The 19,679-nt window shown below is 41.0% G+C and overlaps 1 protein-coding gene across 1 annotated transcript in view; it reads right to left on the bottom strand.

Moving 5' to 3' along the window:
* Positions 1-19,679, bottom strand: part of THEMIS (thymocyte selection associated) — an 83,922-nt gene that overhangs the window by 42,260 nt on the left and 21,983 nt on the right. Inside the window, exons 3-4 of the mRNA XM_040599361.1 lie at positions 16,874-17,332; positions 12,404-13,449 (exon numbers count right to left, since the gene is read on the bottom strand). Of these exons, the coding sequence (XP_040455295.1) occupies positions 12,404-13,449; positions 16,874-17,332 (1,505 nt within the window). The remainder of the gene's footprint in view (positions 1-12,403; positions 13,450-16,873; positions 17,333-19,679) is intronic.

Genomic DNA, 19,679 nt, shown 5'->3' with positions numbered 1-19,679 from the left:
ACTTCTGTTTTCCTCAAAAGAAGCTGTATTTTACCTTTTCAGGCCCCTCTATGATTTCTTGTAGAGAGTGCTTACTATTCATATCTATAAACAAGTTTCTTTCCCAGTTCGTAACCATTTTCTGATCTGTACATATGCTTGATGTTACCAGACTGTTTGCTTCTTGTCCTGCTAGACAGTGAAAATAGTTTGGTATCTCTATGTTTGCTGGCATTATACTACTCATTAGAAAGCTACTTAAGCTCCCATTTATTGTAATGACATTAGTTTATCAGTTAACAAGAACACTTTCTGGGACTATAATTTCAGCTGGCCTTGAAGTAAAATCTTTATTTTTTAAGTTGAGTCTACCCCAGGGGTCCTCAAACTATGGCCCGTGGGCCGGATACGGCCCCCCAGGGTCCTCAGTCTGGCCCCTGGTATTTACAGACCCCCCCGCCGGGGGTTGGGGGGGAAACCAAGCAGCCGCAGATGGCTGCCTGCCACTGCATCCGCGCGCCGGCCCCTGGTTAAACAGTTTGAGGACCTCTGGTCTAAGTTATACTTGCTCTGTGGCTTTTGTGTCCTTAACAAACCATGGCTTGCATGGGAATGCACCACCTCCCTCTTACACCCATGGAATCTGCCCCTCCAAGACGCGGTTTATAGATTTTGCCCAGAGTCTTTTCTAAATGACATTTGGTTGAGATGCTTTTCCAAGTGCTTTCAGTCTCAGCCTGAATGTTCATCTGCCTTTATATCCTTCTCAGCTGCTTGTCCTGTCTCTGGCCTCGTTTATAAAGATAGGGTGCTGTAAGTTAGAGTAAGAATTGACAGCTCCTTGCCACTAACTCTCTTTGTAAACACTCCTACAGCACACTAAATTGCTTTGGTTTGAAGCAACTTAATCCTCTCTCAATGCCACGTGAAATATCTAATACTTTCTGCATACTGAGTAACCACAAAAGAGGCCATGCAGAAAACCAAATTAACTGTAATTTCACAGCCTAACACAGTTCTTTATGTAGACAAGCCATCTATTTCAGTTAATTCTTTGCAACTAGGTCATAGTGATGATATACCAGCATCCCTGAGAAGTTTCATTTACTCTTCCTCCTTTCACTTTCACTGTCATGACTCTAGAGCTAGTGTCTAGTCAATGAGAGAATCTTATTATAGCAACGTCCAAATGTGACACACAGCAAGGATTAAAGTGTTATCCAACTTGTACATGCATAAGCAGGCTCCCTGGAAACAGCATTCAGACTGATATTTTCATTTTCAAACCTGTATTTTCCTCCATTCGAGCAGTCAATGGAGCATCTTCCTGTCTAAGTAAGATCCAATTATAATGAGAGCTTGGATTGACAGGAAACATTATTATAACTGAATGAGCTGTCAAATCCATGATTAATAAGGTTTTTCATTTAGGCTCAACAATAGCAGCATCAGACCACTGCCATATTATTATTCAATAACTCATAACATTTATAAAAAGGTTTGCTTCCCATTTTGGAGGGTAGAGGGAGATCTCTCACATTCAGCTATTTGTATGGGGCAGCAAGGGCTTCAATATTTCATGAGAGGATTTTATCTCTGTGTTTTCTGAAGTTGTAAACTAACAAAAAGCCTTATGCAAAATCTAAGCCCTGCTGTTTAAGGATTTAGTTTCTGTTTTCCTTCTAGCTTCCATATTTTTGCATCCACATTCCTATTGAACCTTGAACCTTGAGAACAGTGAGGGAATATCAGCAGTGTTAGAAGGCTAGCAGCCTGGGTGTCCAAATCATCAGATGTTGACCGTATAGAGTACAAGTAGGAGGCAAACCTCTCCAGTGCATCTGTGTTCAGCAAGGTGCAAAGCAGCAGATAAACAGCTGGTATTTCACATTAACCACCATGTATGTATGCATTTTAAATTGAGTCTAAGTTATACTTGCCCTGTGGCTTTCGTGTCCTTAACAAACAGTGGCTTGCATGGGAATGCACCACCACCACCATATGCAATTTAAAATAACTTTGTGTGGTTCAAGCAGAGCAGATATTTTTTACAGTACACTAATTTTCATTTTTATGTGAGAGACAATGAGGGCAGGATAGTTGTGAATTAGGATAATCACAAAGGAAAAAGAACATACTTAGAAAGACAAATTGTTCCCCTCAAAGAAGGCTTTTTATAACAAAAATGCAATTCCCTCCATCTTACATAAATTCTGCTTTCCTATCCCATTTCACAGTTTGATAGAAGATAACTGGATATTCCATTTTTCTGTTTCACTAGTTCTCAATTTTACCTTCCTAGCCTACCTCCTTAATCCACTCTTCCATCCAAATGGCGGTGCTGCTCCATCACCGCAAGCAGTATAAATGATTTGGCTGTAAAAGCTGTATGCTAGGGTTGACTTCGAAAAATGGCCTTTTAGTCCAGCATTCCTTTATACATCATCAGTTATGTCCCACTACTTTTTACTTTTTACCCAAATATAATCTATCAATATAAGAAAACACATATATAACCCATACTGTAGTAGTCTCTTTCCTTATTTTCTTCCCTTGCTGACACCTTGCATGCTTGCACAAACTAACCTTTAACATACACCTTTTAGCTTAATGTTATCATCTGTCTAAGTTCCACAGACTGGGCAAATTTATGGAGTCATTCTGAGAAGCATCGGAGTTTCCATCCATAACCCTTTATGTCTTGAAACTAACTGCTACCTTCTGTAAGCCAACAGGTGAAGGCAAGGCTTAAGACACTGGATATACCACAGCAGGTGCAGAAGGCAAGCACAAAGGCTGATGTCTACTATAAGAATAAACTGTGAAGTGGTTAACAAAAGACCAGGCTTACAAAGGCATTAGTGAGCCTCAAGGTTAACATCTTTCAATGTTAAAAGGCACAAGTTCTTTTCTCTTGTTTCTTCCTCTTTCAAATATCCACACTTCAGAATCCAGCTGTCCTAGACAAGTCACTTGCTTTTTGCACCTCTTCTGTACATTAACATTCAGCTGAAAACTTTTAAACACGGTTAAAATGTACTGGTGTCCAGGAATTTCATTGTTGATATTTTTTTTGTATGTTGATACCTTTGTTCCTATTGCAGTAGCCAGTGTACAAAATGCTGCGTGCATGCAAAAATGATGCTTGTCTCTAGAAATATCCAAGATAGGAAAATGAAGCATTGTGTCCCATTTCATACAGAGGAGACAGCTACATGAACAAGTTGCCACCAAGTAAATGAGCATGGATTTACAGCTCATTAACTACTCCATGGCAACTGTCTGTGTGATTATTGCACCAGAGTAAATGTGAGGTAGCTCTGACCCTTACTGAAAGTGAGGCAATGTATCTTGCATTTACCTGAGATTTAAGCATCCATATAAAGTAACTAATGAGCTGTAAATCCACACTCTGTCTTCACACACAGCAGTTTCTTCATGTTTCTGGAGACAGTGATATTTATGTGATTTGTCTGGTGTCATTGAAGCAGCATGTGACAGAAGTAGGAATGTAAACCAGACCCACTGAGCTCCAGCAAACCCCACTCCTTGCACGGTCAGAATTTTCTTGTAGAGCTACTGTTCAACTGCTTGGCACATCTACCTTCAAATGAGAGCAACTCACAAGCAAACTCAGCTACTCTTTTCCTCATTAATACTGCAGAGCATGCATATACCACTTATGCAAAACAGATGGGCCAGTAAAAATAGCTTCCAGATACGGTTTCCTCATTTCACACATAAAATATTATTTACTTTTTCTAAGACACTTAAATTTAAAGTTTAAAAGAAAGCGATGCTTTGGGAATAGCTTTATCTAGTTTTATTCATCAGATTTCAACTCTAGCTAATCTAGAGTCCAAATTAGTGCAGAGTGTAAGCGGTTTATAGCCAGAGTTGGCATGACACCAGCTAGAAAAGAGGTTTTTTTTCCTTTTTTTTCTCCAGTGACCTCTATCAAGTGATACTCTACTAAGACTCCATCACACTAGTTCAGGTGGACCATTGATACAAGACTGCCTACAGTCATTGCAAGCCTGGGATCATTGCTCTGATTTTTCAGTGGCACCATGGGAATCACAATATAATTGAATACCCAGTGTCTCCTCAAATCCCTTGTTACTTGTTATTGAAAAAAGAGAAAGAAAAAGAAAAAAGAAAAAGAAAAAGAACCCTATGGTAGGAAAACCTAAACAACAGCATCACATCTTGCCATTTAAAATATTTATCGGTAAAATGATTTCATGTCCTGAGATAGAACAAGAACATAATGCTGTTAAGTACCTTGACAAAGTTCAGTGTAAATTATACACCTTTATCTCCATAAAGAAGGGCAATTAATTTTCTCAGTATAGAAACGATATACATTATTTTTCAGCCTTTAAAAGCTCCCTCATACAATAATTGATAAACTTCAGTATTCATTTCATTATCAACATGCTTTCTTATGTCATGGCTATGGACTAATACATTAAAAAAGCAGAGAGGGAAGTCCCAGGGCTCACGCTGTCTTTACAAATTTTAATGGATTTAATGAGCCCCTCCACAATACTCTCTGTTTCTTCATAATCACTCAATTCCTCACTGCAAGGACTCTCTGGAAAATGTGAGTCATGCCTTCAGGTCCTTTGGGATTTGACCCTGCTGTCACACTGACAGAAACTTCCTTATTTCATTTCATGGAACAATATATTTCAAAGCATAATCCCAGCCTTCTGGGATGCTTTCACTTCCAGGATGCCTGGCTGACTACTGCAAAAGTTTGAAATTCATGAGGGAAGGCATAACATAAATGGGCACTGTCAGTGCTTTCTTTTGCATTGACCACATACAACACTGCTGACTCTGATGAGCATCCTTCTTTTTTTTTCTTTTTTAGCAGAGGCTGTGGAAACATTAGCTGATTACACAGCGCCTGTAAACACCCCTGGGCTCAGTTGCAGCCTGTGCCAGCTAGTGCTTTCCCAAACAGCTCCTAGGCGTGATCTGGGGGTTGGAGCACCCCAAGGCCCATTCCCCGTACACAGTTTGCAAGCAGGTCCACAAGTAAGGAGACCAAAAGGGTTACTAGCAGAGACATCAGCCACCTCATGCTAGTTGGCCTCCAGAGCCCAGGAAAGTCCCTGGAGGGAGGTGTTTGGGCAGGGATGGAGTCAGAGAGCCCGGGAGCTGCCTGGAGTTCCAGCATTTGGCTCTGTGGGAGCCTCAGGAGCTGCCGGGCAGGTCACTGCTGCTGCTGCGGGTGGGCATCGCACTGCAGGGACTGTGCTTCCTGCTGGAAATTCGTTGTGGTCTAGATTATCTCTGGCCAGTTAAACTGGAAAACTCTTTGACAACTTCCAAGCAGACCAAAATACAGGCCATAATAGGAAGCGCTTCACAGATCAGCTAGCCACAAACTTAATTTTACAACCTTCTTGCCATCAGGGGAAGGGCAAGTGATAGAATGCAGCCTGGAGAATAGTCTCATGGGAAGTCAGGCTGCTTGGAACCCCAGCTGATAAAAAGCCATTTCGGGTCCTCCCCCAAATAATGTTTTTGAGGCGTTATTCTGCTGCAGTGCTTCCTAGAATTTTTGATTTATTTTTTTACTTTTTTAGCCTGCTTCATAATTAAACATAATTATGTTATTTTGTTGTGTTATGTGTTTTGTTATAATATGTACTTTCTGCAAGAGAGAAAAAAATGTACCAGCCAGTTCTGTTCTTACTGATATCAATGGGTTTTGGCTCACACACTCTGTGCAGGGTTTTTTTTCCTCTTATCAAGGGTTCCATATTTTCACACAGTCCAATTTTTTATTTCTTCTGGGCATCCTTTTTATTTTGATATTTCCTTTCTCTTTGCTCTCAGAGTAATTCATTTTTACCTCTAAATTAAGCAATTTGCTTTTAACCAGTTGGCATTTTCATCAGTCAGCATATCCAAATGTTCATCTGTACCTTCCTTAATTTCATGTACTATATCAGCATTTCCTGTAACAGTAATGGCTTTCTGCAATGAGACTTACACCTCAGATTGTCCTGCTGGTTTTTCAGGCAATTATCTACTGCCTGTCCTTCTGGCAGGCACATTGCTATCTTCACTGTATTATGGTTTTGAGAGAAACATCAACCCACAGTAATTGCCTGCTACAGACTTGATGCTTCTCTATGGAAATTTTAAGCTTGTCATATTGTTTAAGAGAGAAGGAGGTCTTAATGCCTGCTCTCCATGTTGAGAATATCAGGAAAACTCCAGTCATTTATTAGCTGGGGCTTTAGTGCTTCCTGCTTCTCCCGCTTGGTTCATACAGAGTCCATAGGGTAGCCAGCAGTACTGGTCCCCCATCATCCAGGTTAGAGTGCTTCTTCAGCCAGCACTGCTCAGTTTCTGCCACAGAAAAACCCAGGACATGAGGTGGGATGGCACACATGCAGGCTTCAGCCCAGCACAGTATCTGGATGCATAAAAGGTTGCCAGAATATGGCCCCCAGGTATGGACATAACTATAAGGATCTCTGCAACAAAGCATCAATACAAAGTCCTTCAGCTCTGACTGTCCAGCCTACAAGAGAATTAAATGGCTTGACACTTGTCAGCACCTACAGCCTGCTCCAGTTTTACTCCCAAAAACCCAGATGAAGACTGATGCTCTGCTGAGGTTTGGAACAGGTGCTGCTGGGGAAAAAGATGAAAATCGATGTGCAACTTGGGATGTCCCTGCAGCTACTACCTGATGATGCCTGTGTCTTTGGCTTCATCTCACTGCATGAGAGAAGAGCAAGCAGGGGAGATGTGCTGGGAAGAAACAAGGAAGAGGAAAAGAAAAGCCTGTTGGAAAGCAATAGAGAAGACTGGAGAACCAAGGTCATATAAGCTGGGGGAGGCTGAAGGGCACAGGACAAACGTAGTGTTGGGGTACCCAGGGCACATGGGTTTGGGGGAAATCAGGCACAGGTGGCACAGGATAGGTATTAGGATGAAAAGGACCCTATGGCACAGTGTGGATGTGGTGGTCAGAGAGCAAGAAGCTGCAGCACAAGAATTTGGAGGGTTTGGGGGCCTGACTCCTGGGTGAGGCTGTGGTGGGGATGGGATTTTGAAAGACTTCAAGAAAATGGTAACATGAGGTGGTCATTGATCTGTAAGGGCTGCACTTCCAGCCTTGCCATGCTGTTTATTAGGGGCTTACAAATCTATTGGGAAGTAACAGGGAGAAAGAGTACACGGGATGTGAGGAAGGAGCGGGACAGAGGGGGTGGGAGGTGAGACTCCAGGGAGAGAGGAAACCTCTTCAGTGAGGACAAAGAAAAAGAGAGAGGAAGAAACACAGCTGCAACCGCAGCATCCACAGTGCTGCACCTGTCAGAGAGAAACCCTTTTTCTTACATTTGCATATGCACATCTTTGCATCTGCTAATGAACCACACTTTCCTCCCTCATTTCCAGTGCCAAAGATTATTAATTCCTGAAGTCTTGCTCTTACCTATTTCTTCCTGGCTGTCATCTATGCATTTTCTAATATGTATTTATTTAGGAAGGTTAGTTTCTTGCTACACAGCAGAAATAGTTGTGTTAAATCTACCCTATGAAGGCCCTAAAAACATGAAAAATGCTCTGGAAGCAGAAAAGAAATAGGAGGAAGGAAAGGAGGCGCTGCAGGAAAACTCATTTGCTGAAAAATGCAGCTTATGTCTTATCAATTTAATTCCAGATAAGTCTTCATTTTGCTGTGAAGACAGATGCGATAAATATGTTAATGGAAGATTTCGATAGTTCAGTTTGTAGAATTGCAAAGCCAGATGGAAGTGATAATTTTTCTTTCATTTTAATTTTGAAATACAAAGCAAGAAAGCAAGAAAGTTCCTGATATCGTAACACTGTAATGACTTTTTTGAAGGATAATAGACCTTAGCACAGAATGACTATTAACTATCATGCTCTGATACTTGCCATTTTATTGAATTCCTGTTTCCCTGGCTGGAATTCTCTCAGCTTTCTTGCCAGAGCCGAGCAGGTTACTGTCTGTGACTGACTTTCCTAGTTCCACATTCATAAAGATATTTAGCAGCAATCCTAACTTGAAGCTGGTGAGTATTTTACTGATTCTACTGTTGCTCAGGCTGGATACATGCCTAAGCAGGCCACTGAAAATAGCATTGGAGGGAGCTAACCTGTTTTCCTGTTGATCAGGAGCCAAAAACTGCCTTTTTTTCATTCCTTAAGCAGTGCACTTAGTGCCCTCAGGGTATTAGGAGTAGCAGGACTGAACTGTGGCCTTCCGTGCCTTGATTACGGTCCCCCCAGTATTAACATGCACTGAGCAATATTTGGCATGAGCCCTTGTTTGATTGTTTCAATTTAAAGCAAAGCCATTGAGGGACATATATTACCTTAAATGTGTAGGATATTTACTGCTTGAAGTGATAGGCAAAAATAAAGCTAGAAAACTTTTGCTGCTTGATTCCCCTGGAAGGGTAAGAAACAGTAGATAGCAGTTAAAAAGCCTAAGGAAATTTTAGAAAAAAAATTTCATGCCTTTCTCGTTCAGGGTCCCACCTGAAACATTACTCTGGAGTTACTAAGTGGAAACTTAGTTTGTTATATTCACCGTGGTGGTTCTAACTGTGGAAAGAACAGGCACTTCTGGGTTGTTTTAAAAAGAATTTTAATTTCAAGAAGGTCCTGACTGGTTCCTCCCACCCGAGCTTCTCTCCAGGAACAATTTGGCAAGAGAGTGAGGCGCTCCATTATCAAGTCAGTAGCATTAACTTCTAGGGTTTTATTAGGTCTTTCTCACTTTCTAGCTAAGCTCACAAATCAGAAACTGAATGGCTTAAGCTGTTTAATTCAACATGGCAGTTAGAGCCCCCTGAGGACTTTATTCCAATGATTCCAGTGAGGAAAATGTGGATTTCTTGTGAATGACTGCTTTTATCCTACATTTTACCATTAGACAAAGGGTACAATTGTTTTGTCATTACTGTCCTCAGCTGAGGGTGCCTGTGGGTACAGGTGGTATTGGTTATTAGACAGATATCTGCCATCTGTTCTTGATATTAGACAGATATCTGATATCTGAAATAGCAGATTAATTTCATCATTTGATACATACTATTTTGTTTTATTTGTTTAGTTTGCATATAGTTTCTTGGGGTTTGTCTTTGTTTATTTAATTAGTAAATAATACAAAATTGCAAACATATGTGGTCTGGAGGTTTCTTACCCAAACAAAATGATCAGATGAGAGGGAAAGCCTACAGTGTACTGTGGAGGAAAGAGGAGAGATCCCCAGGCGTGGAAGTGAAAGCTGTGTCAGCAGGAGCCAAGACAACTTAATTAGCCCTGTGAAGAGACTGGGCAGAGTGCTTGGTTCATGCAGCTATATTATATTTGAGAATTCATCTGTTGTCTCTGGACTTTGCTGAACTGTGCAAATATCCATGTCTCTGCAGCATTGCACCTTGCATGCAAGCGGAGGCCATTCTTACACTCATCTGAGGTTCCAGTCCGTGCTGGCTGCTAATCTCATACAATTCAGTGACTAACATGACCAGAAGTACACAGTGGAACATAAGTCTTGCTCCTGGCCCTAGCGTTCCCTTTTACCAAGGTCAGAGAACAGCAGGCAGAGACAGCTGGAGCCTCTCTGCCCTCACAGCCTTGCTGTGAGCAAAGAGGCGATCAAAGCACAAGCTGTAGCTAGAGGTGACCCACCCTTGCAGAGCATCCTCAGGTATTGGCATAAACCAGCCAGATCTTAGCCCTCTGTGGACTCATGCAGCAGCAGCAGCAGCATTTAATCCTGGAGCACCAAGCCAAGCAGAGCTTCCCAAGTATTGGGCAAGGAAGACATTCACCATCCTCCAGCAAGCAGCCAGAGCCCCTGAGCACCAGGCAGGGAGCTGCCTGCAGGAGGAGCATGGGCATTCATGCAGCACTAAAGCTTATTCCAGGCTGCCACCTTGTCAGGCTTAAGTTCAGCTCATTAGGACATTCGTCTGTTATTTATGCAAATAAGTCTATGCATAGTCACAAAATATGCAAAGAGGACCATTTATCATTTTGGCACAATTTCCAATTTTCTGAACCCTTCAGACATCCCTGATACATGTAGAAGAAAATGCAGTCTTCCCTGTCACTACTGCTGGCAAAGAGGCCAAGGCAAAGCCTATCTGCTACCATCCACATCCTCTCAGAGGATTCATGGTGCTTGGGCTAGAAAAGATAATGCGTTCTGTGCAACTTTAAACCTGTTATGTTACAGCTCAGGATGTTTAACCTTATGAATAAGGGATCTCTACTTGTGTCACCTTTCCAGGGAAGGAGGTTTACAAATCTGTGTAACTAAGCATTTTATTACTTATTTATAACAAGCATGTGACAAAAAAAATGTCTTCTGGAACAGGCTACTTAAATGTGCTTCTTGTCTGGACAGCTGCAGTCTAAGGTTGCTCTGGCTCATGGATGTGCAAAGGAACCTCAGATCATCCCTCTGCTGCCCTTATTGTTCCCTCCTCACTTCAGGAAAATATTATCTTTTGCATGTCTAGTCTAGAGTGAGCATCTACCTGTTGTTCTCCACACAGCTATCAGTAACTGCAGGAGGTCTGAGTCCTCCTGACTAGGGTATGGGTTCACCTGAAACACAACTTTAGGGAATTCTTTCCCAATTCTGCACCCCAGGCCAGTACCAGGCTGACAGCTTGCCTGTTAGCTCCAGGAGCCAGTTTATTGCGTATCCTCCCTAGCCTAACAGGATGGCTTAAAAGCTGCCGCAAAGTTTGCTGTACAAATTAGCAGAAAAGAAGTTTCCATAGTACACGTAAAGACACAAGAAAATTATGCAGCTTTTTGCTGTATTACCCTTATCTGAGTGACCTGCCTTACCCATTCACTCCTCCTATGGTCTATTGTAACCATCTCCCAGACTATGTGGAGCTGCAGGCCTGCGTGTAGGCTTGGAATTGGCACTCAGGGGAGGAACACCTTCAGCGGGCAAGGAGGGGTACTCACAAAAGCTCCCCTTCCAGGGTAGCTACAACTGGAACTTAATTTGATAGCAACACAAAAAAATAAATTTTCCTGAACTCCCCAAAATATAATTCCATTACTTACATTGCAATTAAAGTGCAGCAAAATCACAGTACAGAGACCTGAAAGTATTTCCAATGTTTTTCCTTCTTCCCCTGTAGGGAATTTGTATTTGCACACGACCACAACTGCAACCCAAATTAAATATCTCCTGATCTCTCATTAAAGTCCATCAAGATGCTTTTCTTTGATTCTTTCAATGTATGCAAGAAAATTGTGGTGGGTTGACCCCAGTCAGTAGCTAAGCACCCATCCAGGTGCTTGCTCACTCCCCCTTGACATCAAGTTGATGATCTCTTCAGAGTGAAAATAGTAAAAGCAAAAGCCAGAAAACTCATGGGTTGAGATAAAGGCAGTTTAGTAAATGAAGGTAAAAGAGGACCCCCCCCCGCCCAGTGATGCAAGGGCAGTCAGTCACCACCTCCCACAAACAGACTGATGTCCAGCCAGCCTCTGAGCTATGGCCACCTTCCCATACCAACCACCCCCTCAGTTTTTATTGCTGAGCATGGCATGGTACATCATGGAATATTCTTTTGTTCTGCTGGGGTCAACTGTCCCATCTATGTCCCTTCCCAACCCCTTTTCCACCCCTAGCCTACTGGCTAGGAGTGGGGCAGCCTAGGAAAAAGAGGAGGCCTTGATACTGTGAGTAAGCTGCTGTGCAACAGCCAAAACACTAGTCTGTTATCAAAGCTGGTTTAGCCACAAATCCAAAACACAATATCTTACAGGTTGCTGTGAAGAAAATCAACTCCATCTCAGCCAGATCCAACACAAAAATTTATGAACAAATGCATTGTGTTAGGTTAACCACAAAGAAAATTGTCCTAGAAGGGGCACTTCTTTCTTCACATCAAGTGCTATTCTAAAACAGCTGCCCTTTTTGCTTCCGATCTGTTTGCCACTTGGGTAAGTGCAAAACCATATAGTCAAAAATATCTGTACAACCTGACTTTCTGTGAATTTAATTCTACTGTTTCCAGCTGAGCAATATTATCTTTACAATACGAAAACATATGCTTTCCCTTAATAAAGATTTGAACACGGCCACTTCAAGTCTCTCCCCTTCACTTTTGCGTTGGTGCAGTAAAGGATTATCCACACAAAACTATACGGCCAAGCTTTCTGCTGTGAGTTGGCATGGTTCCGTTGTTTTTCATGGATCAATTAACACACACTGGAGATTTTAGCCATTGTTGTCTATAATGGCTAATTTTCCTATTAAAGAGAACTGAGAGCCATCTGTGTACATGCCATAGGGATACGCCAGTGAAATGGAGACTGTAAACCCACAGAACATGACCTATGCTTATAAGACATTTGAAGACAAGGTGTGATACCTTACCTTTGGAGCCTGTAGTACATCAGACACACCTTGCCTAGGCACTGCAAAAACAGGTTTTGGTGCAAGTGTTGTTGGCTTTTTGGGAGGCCTGGGTGGTGGATGAAGGGTTTGGTTTTCATATCTTCGCACCATATAGTATTGCTCGTCGCTGATTTCTTCCACTGTTGTCTTAGTCACAGGTGGGACGACTGTCTGGACATCTTTGCTGAGCAAATGGACTGACATGTTTAAACGATATACAGGAATCTCCCAGCTTTCCACTGGACTGCTGGCACTACTGATCAGCAGATAAGAGTCTGTGATTTCTTCTTCTAACTGCAGACCCGGCACGGCAGCCAAGATGTCTTCCTCAACAGAAAGGTCCCTCACGGACACTTTGACATTAAAAGGCAGACGAAATTCTTTGCAAATCTCAGAAAGCTGGTACCGTTTCTTGTCATGAATCACTTCCACAAAGCTGCCTTCCATGTACATAGGGAGGAGCACTTTCTTGTATGTATCACTCAGTATTTGTTCACAAGCTAAAACATCTATGAGTTTCTTTCTTCCTTCATACAGAACTTCACTAGTCTGGCATTGCTGGACTAAAAATTGATCTCCAACAGAAACAGAATAAAGCTCTTTATGAGGGGAATCAAAGGCTTTAGTTGCTACAACATGAAGCTGTTCCTTTTCACTTTTTGCTATCTCTAAGTCATAGGCAGTTGGAAACTCCCGAGGTCTTCTCTTAAACTTTCCTTTGTAGCTCATAGGGATTAAAAAATGTCTTTTCGGGGAATTGCTTCTGATCTCAGAGGCTAGGACTCTTGTTGCCTGGTACTTTTTGTAGATGACGATCTCTTTCCCTGTATGCAGTAAGTTACAAGGTTTTTGGCTTCCTGAAGGCCCGTCCATTATTTCAGCAGTCATAGGAAATTCCTTGCTTGTTCTCTCAAATACATCTTCCAAAGACAGTGGCTGAAGGAAAGAGCTAATATCATAACAGTCTGTTATATCCTTGACCTCGATATCTAGATCTGAGAGGATATGAACTATGTCCTTTCGAACTGAAAAGAAAAAGAAATACATGAATTTTTATTTTCAAACTGACGTTGGAATAAAATACACATGGCCTGTTGGCCAGATACTAAAAATACCTTCCCTGGGGCATGCACATTCATATGTAAACCAGCACAATTAATAGGGCCAATCAAAATATAATTTTTAACTTGAGATATATGGCTATCAGATATGCAGGAGACCTCACAAAGGAAAGGAGAAACAAGATAAGAATAATGTGTGCAAGTAAATAAAATTTTTAAAAAAAGGAGAGGATAAAATATCAAGTTCACTATCTTTCTCACAGCACCTCCAAGTTTAATCAGCTGTTTATTGTATCAACTTTTACTTGAGTACAAGATGTAGTTCTGTTCCTTTATTTCACAGTAATTTATGGTTTCTCCAAAGAAATGGGGGGGGGGGGAGGGAACTTTTTAACAAATAAATAGCTTTTGAACAGGTTGTTAACAGATGTTGTTGCTGTGGCCAGTCTGGGAGAAATAAGTTATTCTGATATCTAATAATGAAAACATTTATAATTATTAATGTCACAGAGTCACAGATCAGTCAGGGTTGGAAGGCACCTCTGGAGATCATCTAGTCCAACCTCCTGCAAAAGCAGATTCACCTGCAGCAGATTGAATAGAGTTATGTCCAGGTGGGTTTTGAATATCTCCAGAGGAGGCTCCACAGCCTCTCTGGGCAGCCTGTGCCAGGGCTCTGCCACCCTCAGACTAAAGGAGTCTTTCCTCCTATTCAGGTGGAACTTCTTGTGCTGCAGTTTGTGCCCGTTGCCCCTTCTCCTGTCACTGGGCACCACTGAAAAGAGCCCAGCCCCGTCCTCTTGATACTTGTCCTTAAGATACTGGTATGCATTGATAAGGTCCCCCTGAGCCTTTTATTCTCCAGGCTAAACAGGCCCTGCTCTCTCAGCCTTTCCTCATAAGAAAGAGGAAATAATATCACTTTAGAAAAAAAGGCAAAACCTTTGTATAACAAAGTCTAAGCTTATTGTTAATGAATGAAGAAATTTCTGCTATGATGGTCCTCTGTGGAAGTCTTTCATCTTTTTCTGTGGCATCTGGTTTTATTCACTATCAGAACCATGCCATTGCATTTAACAGTCTGACAGGGAGCAACAACTTTTTTATCACAACCAAACCCGCAAAATTTTGTATGTAAAACTTCCAAGCACAAATCTGACTATGCAATTAAGACTTGTTTAAGAATCTGGCTCCAAATCAGTGACATCACAGATCACTGACCAGGGCAGTAAGATTTAACAAGCAAATAATATTAAGGACTCTCTTCAGTTAGACTTATTCTGCATAGACCCGCACACAAGGATAGTATATCCTGGATTCACACTTCTTTGTAGCAGGACATACCAATATTTTACGCTTAAAAGTCAGTATCAGTTGTATTTTATGACAGATTTTTATAAGTGATCCAGGATCTGTTTATTCCAGCTCTGCTTTTATCCTATTGGACACCTTCAGGTGACAAGCATCTTTAGTACACAAGGGAAGCCAATAAAAAAGGAATAACTAGTGAAAAAGAAAGTTTTCTATGGGTATTTGAGGGAGTTTCACACACATAATTTGTGCATTATTAAGAATGAGAAGTATAGAGGCTTCCTGCACACAGCCTGTGAAAATGTAGTTTGCTATCCCTCTTATCAGGAATCTTTTTTATTGAATCGTGGATAGTATTTCTTATACTTTTGCTTGTGTCTATTTATAGGTCTTCTAAAAATGGTGAAAATCTGTTTTTCATGGTCCACAAGAAAATAGTTAATGATGTACCATGAAGCCTACTTTTCAAGTTTGCATTAAATAATTATTTAGGACATATTTAATGCTGCTTAAATGTTGAACGCACTGTGAAACAGAAAATGAAATCAACAAATGCAACTTTTACTGGAATATCTGGAAGACAAGTGAATACCAAACATTTCTGAACCTTCAGAAAGCTTTTTAGAAACATGGAATTCTTATTGATTCTACACAGATATCTAAGTAGGCATAGGAATACACCTAAGTGAACCCAGCTTCAGGAGATGGGCTAGATTCCTGAATGTAGCTAGTGTTGTAGAAAACAAAGTATTTTATCTTGCAAAGGTATACTTTCCGAACTCATACATTAAATCACATAGCAAGCACAGCTGAATGTCTCATGATAAGCATTTAACAGCTATAGTGTATTGTGCTAACAGTCTTTATCCACTTTTACTTCTTTCTCTTTTATCCATTTACTTACAACAATCATCAGAGAAAGCTTGACTGTGAAAAGATTTCTTGCTTGATATCCCCATTAATGGCATATTTCTGTTAGGATTTCACTTCTATGGAGCTCATTGGTTTGCTTCTAGTAAATGTAACAGACAACAAAACCTTCCCAAGAGTTAAGCTCCTATCCTGCAAACTTTTAACAGGATGGTTGTATCACAAGTAGAATTGCATCACATTTCCAGCTACTGCCTAGGCTGTCCTCAAGCAAGGTCAAACATTTTAGCTTAAGCTTAAGTTTTTTTGCTTAGGTAGATATCTCAGTTCAGAGAGGGTTATGCTACACATGCACACATGGGTTATTACTGCAGCTCGGCTATTCAAGCCACCATAACTCAGGAGCCTTCCACTGTGTGTCTTTACCCTTGCACACCTTCTAATTTTATTCCCATGACTAATTTCACAACCAGGTTTAAAGTAAGACATAGTTATAGACATTGTTAAGAACAGTATCCAGCAGGTTCAATGTTTTGGTGGAACAACCAGAACAGTGTTAGTGTGACATGGAAAAAATAATTTAATTACATATTAATCAAAACTGATAACACAAATTACACCTTTTAAATATATTGGTTTTCTAATATCTTCCTGTTTCCTCAAACCTAGGAGTTTCAGAAATTATCCATGAGTCTTTTCTGTTTATATTCTATCGCTATTTTTTTCTGCAATAGAGTAAAAAAATATGAGTTTGCTTTCTGCTGAAAAATAAACAGTAGTTGAGTGTGTTACAACATGTATATCTATATGCTTTTTCTACCTCCTAGCCATAACCGTAAATGATCAAGTGGCTTTTCTGTGGCCAAAGTCTGAGAAACAGAATCTGAGAACTGAACAGAATTCCTAAGCTGCGCTTTTTCACTATGCAATGTATTTTATTTGCAATAATGATTTAAATGTAGTGATTAATAAAATGGCAACAGAAAGAAATGCAAGGTAACTATATGAATTAACAGATGATAAAGGAATAAAAAAGGGAATATTATTTTTCTTTTTCTTCATCTTGAAACTAGCATCAGTGGCAAATACAGATCAGGAATCCTTGACCAAACCGAATCCTTCCTGACTATTTTAAGCAAGTTTTGTGTCTTTAAGGGGACTTTGCTATACTGAGTTTAACAGAACATTGACTTTGATTCCTACTTACATTTCATTACTGCCTGCACTTCATAGACAGGTGTGAGAATCAAGCAGCCATCAAAATTCTCAGGAAGTGGATTAGAGGAGTCCCATATGTGTAAAGTATTGGAAAGTTTGACAATCCGGTCTCTGGACTTAGGGATTTTCCATTCTGCAATCTCTTTTAGGGTGTATATCTGGTCATCTTCACACTCATAGAATTTTCCTTCTTGTGAAAGGGGCAAAGTAAATGAATGAGACTGGTTATTTCTGACTATGCCACAGTTCACAGACATCGTTCCATTGACCTCTTCCACTGAGTTGAAGGTGATCTGCTCACCGTGTTTGATAGTGAGGTTTGTCAGTTTTATATCCTCAGGGCTGTAGAAACACGGATGGCCAAATCTTGTTGGCCCGATAAAGACACTTGTTGTAATTTCTTCAATGCTGACATATGGAGTTTTATCTGCCACAACTTTATAAAGACCTAAGAACAGAAAACTTGCATCATAAAAAGGGAAACATACAAAGCAAGTCATGACAAATTTTAGACTGTGAATGCAATAAAAATGGGGAGCAAAACACATCAAAGAATTCATAGCTGATAGTTTGGTTGCTAGAAATGTGACTCTATGAAGATAAAATCAACTATGTGATACAATGTATAGGTGGCTGGAATTAGCCCTTTCTACTCTGCATCTAATTTCTGACATCCAACATTTTTATGTCCATGTTAACATTTTTCTTTACCAAACAAAAAAGAAAAATCATCTTAAATTCTTACCTGTTCCTCTCAGGAAAACAACCCTTAAGAAATAAATGCAGACATGGTATGAAGAAGAGCAAGACCACTGTGATCAGTGAAATGCAGGATGTTTCTGCCTAAACATCAGTGCTATATATCTTCCACACACAAGACTGGGGATTCCTAGACCAAGTATGTTTAAATATACACCACAAAAGGAAAAGTAGCACCTACAGATAAGAATGAGCAAAAGTAGTAGTTTTTAGCATATCTGATAGTCCAGACCACCAGATGGAGTAATTAAAAGTTTGGGTGTTGTAGCACTCTGGCCATCACAAGGCAATTAAGGTGGTCAAGTTCTACAAGGCAGAAGCTGCATCTGAGCTTCCCTATCCCCTAGGGACATGATTATTTCATGTTAGTCATGCCCCTTGGAGCTGTCTCATTAGGAGTTCACATCACAAGAAAAACGTGTGCATTTCTACGTTTGCATAAGTGTTTTCATAGCAGAAGATGAAGTGGATGGTTTAGAGGACTAAACAGTAGGGTTTAGCTAAACTGTGTGATTCAGCTGTCTTCTTCCCAAGGCACAGCAGTGTGAATGCTGCCTCAAGGAATTACGCTGCAGTTTCCTGGGATAGGCATTGACTAAGGCTTGCTTCCCAGTGAACATAACTGAATGTAGAGGTTATTTTTAGGCCAAGTTTGCTAGCCACAAATTAATCAGTAGCTACAGTGGCAAAGAAGCCAAGCTCCCTGAGAGATACAATGCCTTTTCGCCTTCCTTCCCCTGAAGCCAACTAGCAGAAATCCTACGTCCCTGCTGTCCCACACTCCTGCCTCCCCTGGCCCACACAAAGGGCACTGTGTCTCTGTGGTAAAGGAATACTCCCACCTTGCCAGTTATGGAGAAGGCACGGGATAGACACTCAAGGAGTGCTGCTTGGCAGCACTAGAGACTCTTTCATGGCAGCTCCGCTTCCCATGAGTGGTTTCTGCCATGTCTGCAGGGGTTTATGTGTCCCATTCAACTTCCCCCAGTCATTCAGTGTGGGAACTGAGCCCACACTGGCTATGGCTCTCTTCTTGTGGGAACCAGACTGTAAGGAAGACCCAGCAGATACCCGGCTCTCAGGAAGGTGGGATTCTGCCAGAACACAGTTCCTGATGGATGCTGAAAAGACACTCACTCCCTTCTCTAGGCCTCCCCTGACTGTGGGATTGTTTAACAAATTAGAGTGGGGGATTGCTTCCATTAAAAATAACCTCCAAATTGCTTATTTTCTCCTATACCTTTTCCCTTACTAACTTTCACCACTGACCACAATCAACACAACGGAGGGGCCTGCATGGAAGCAGGGGTTCCTTAAGACTGTATCCTTTAAAAAGTATATATCAAAGCATTCCCCTCACCACAAAGCCATATTTTTTTGGCCACAGATTACTGTGATTCTGGCTTCACTGTAACACAACCTGCTGCTTTCACTTCACAGCTTTAACACCCTTCTTGTTACAGGAGATATTATTAAGATTCTGTCTGTTGAGTAGCTCTTTACTGAATTTATCACCAGATTATGCATGTTTGGTTCTAGGTATCCTGTAATGCCACTAGTAACTGTGGGAACTAACAGCTCCGAGGGCTTGTCAGCAGCCTAAACAGTAATAGTCTATTTGATCTACTGCAGAAATAGTCACTAGTTGTGCCTATGTAACTGCTTTCTGCAGTCTGTTCCTTCACAGTTGTGCATATGACAGCTAGCTTTTCCTCTGTGAAATTAGTACCTTTTTGCAAATACATCCTCTATGTATTATGTCCTCACTGCAGCACTGTGGGAAAGTCTCCAGGCTTTTTTTCTTGTCTGCAAGGAAGCCACATCCATGAATGTAGCTGCTCAAGTACAAAGTACAATTTCAACGCACCTCTTATTTACTAGTATTTACAATGTTCCTCACAGCCCTTTCTAACACAATTATTAAGGAAGTTAGCTACCGCAGTCCTAATCACCACTGGAGCTGTCAGTGCAGATCAAGACAAACTGGTTCACCAGCATTTAGAAAACATCACAGTGACAAGGCAGCAATGACAAAC

The sequence above is a fragment of the Falco naumanni genome, chromosome 6 (genome assembly GCF_017639655.2).
Source record: "Falco naumanni isolate bFalNau1 chromosome 6, bFalNau1.pat, whole genome shotgun sequence".
In the NCBI taxonomy this organism is placed as follows: domain Eukaryota; kingdom Metazoa; phylum Chordata; class Aves; order Falconiformes; family Falconidae; genus Falco; species Falco naumanni.
Note: the sequence above shows the minus strand (reverse complement) of the source record. Positions and strands in the feature narration are given on the sequence as shown.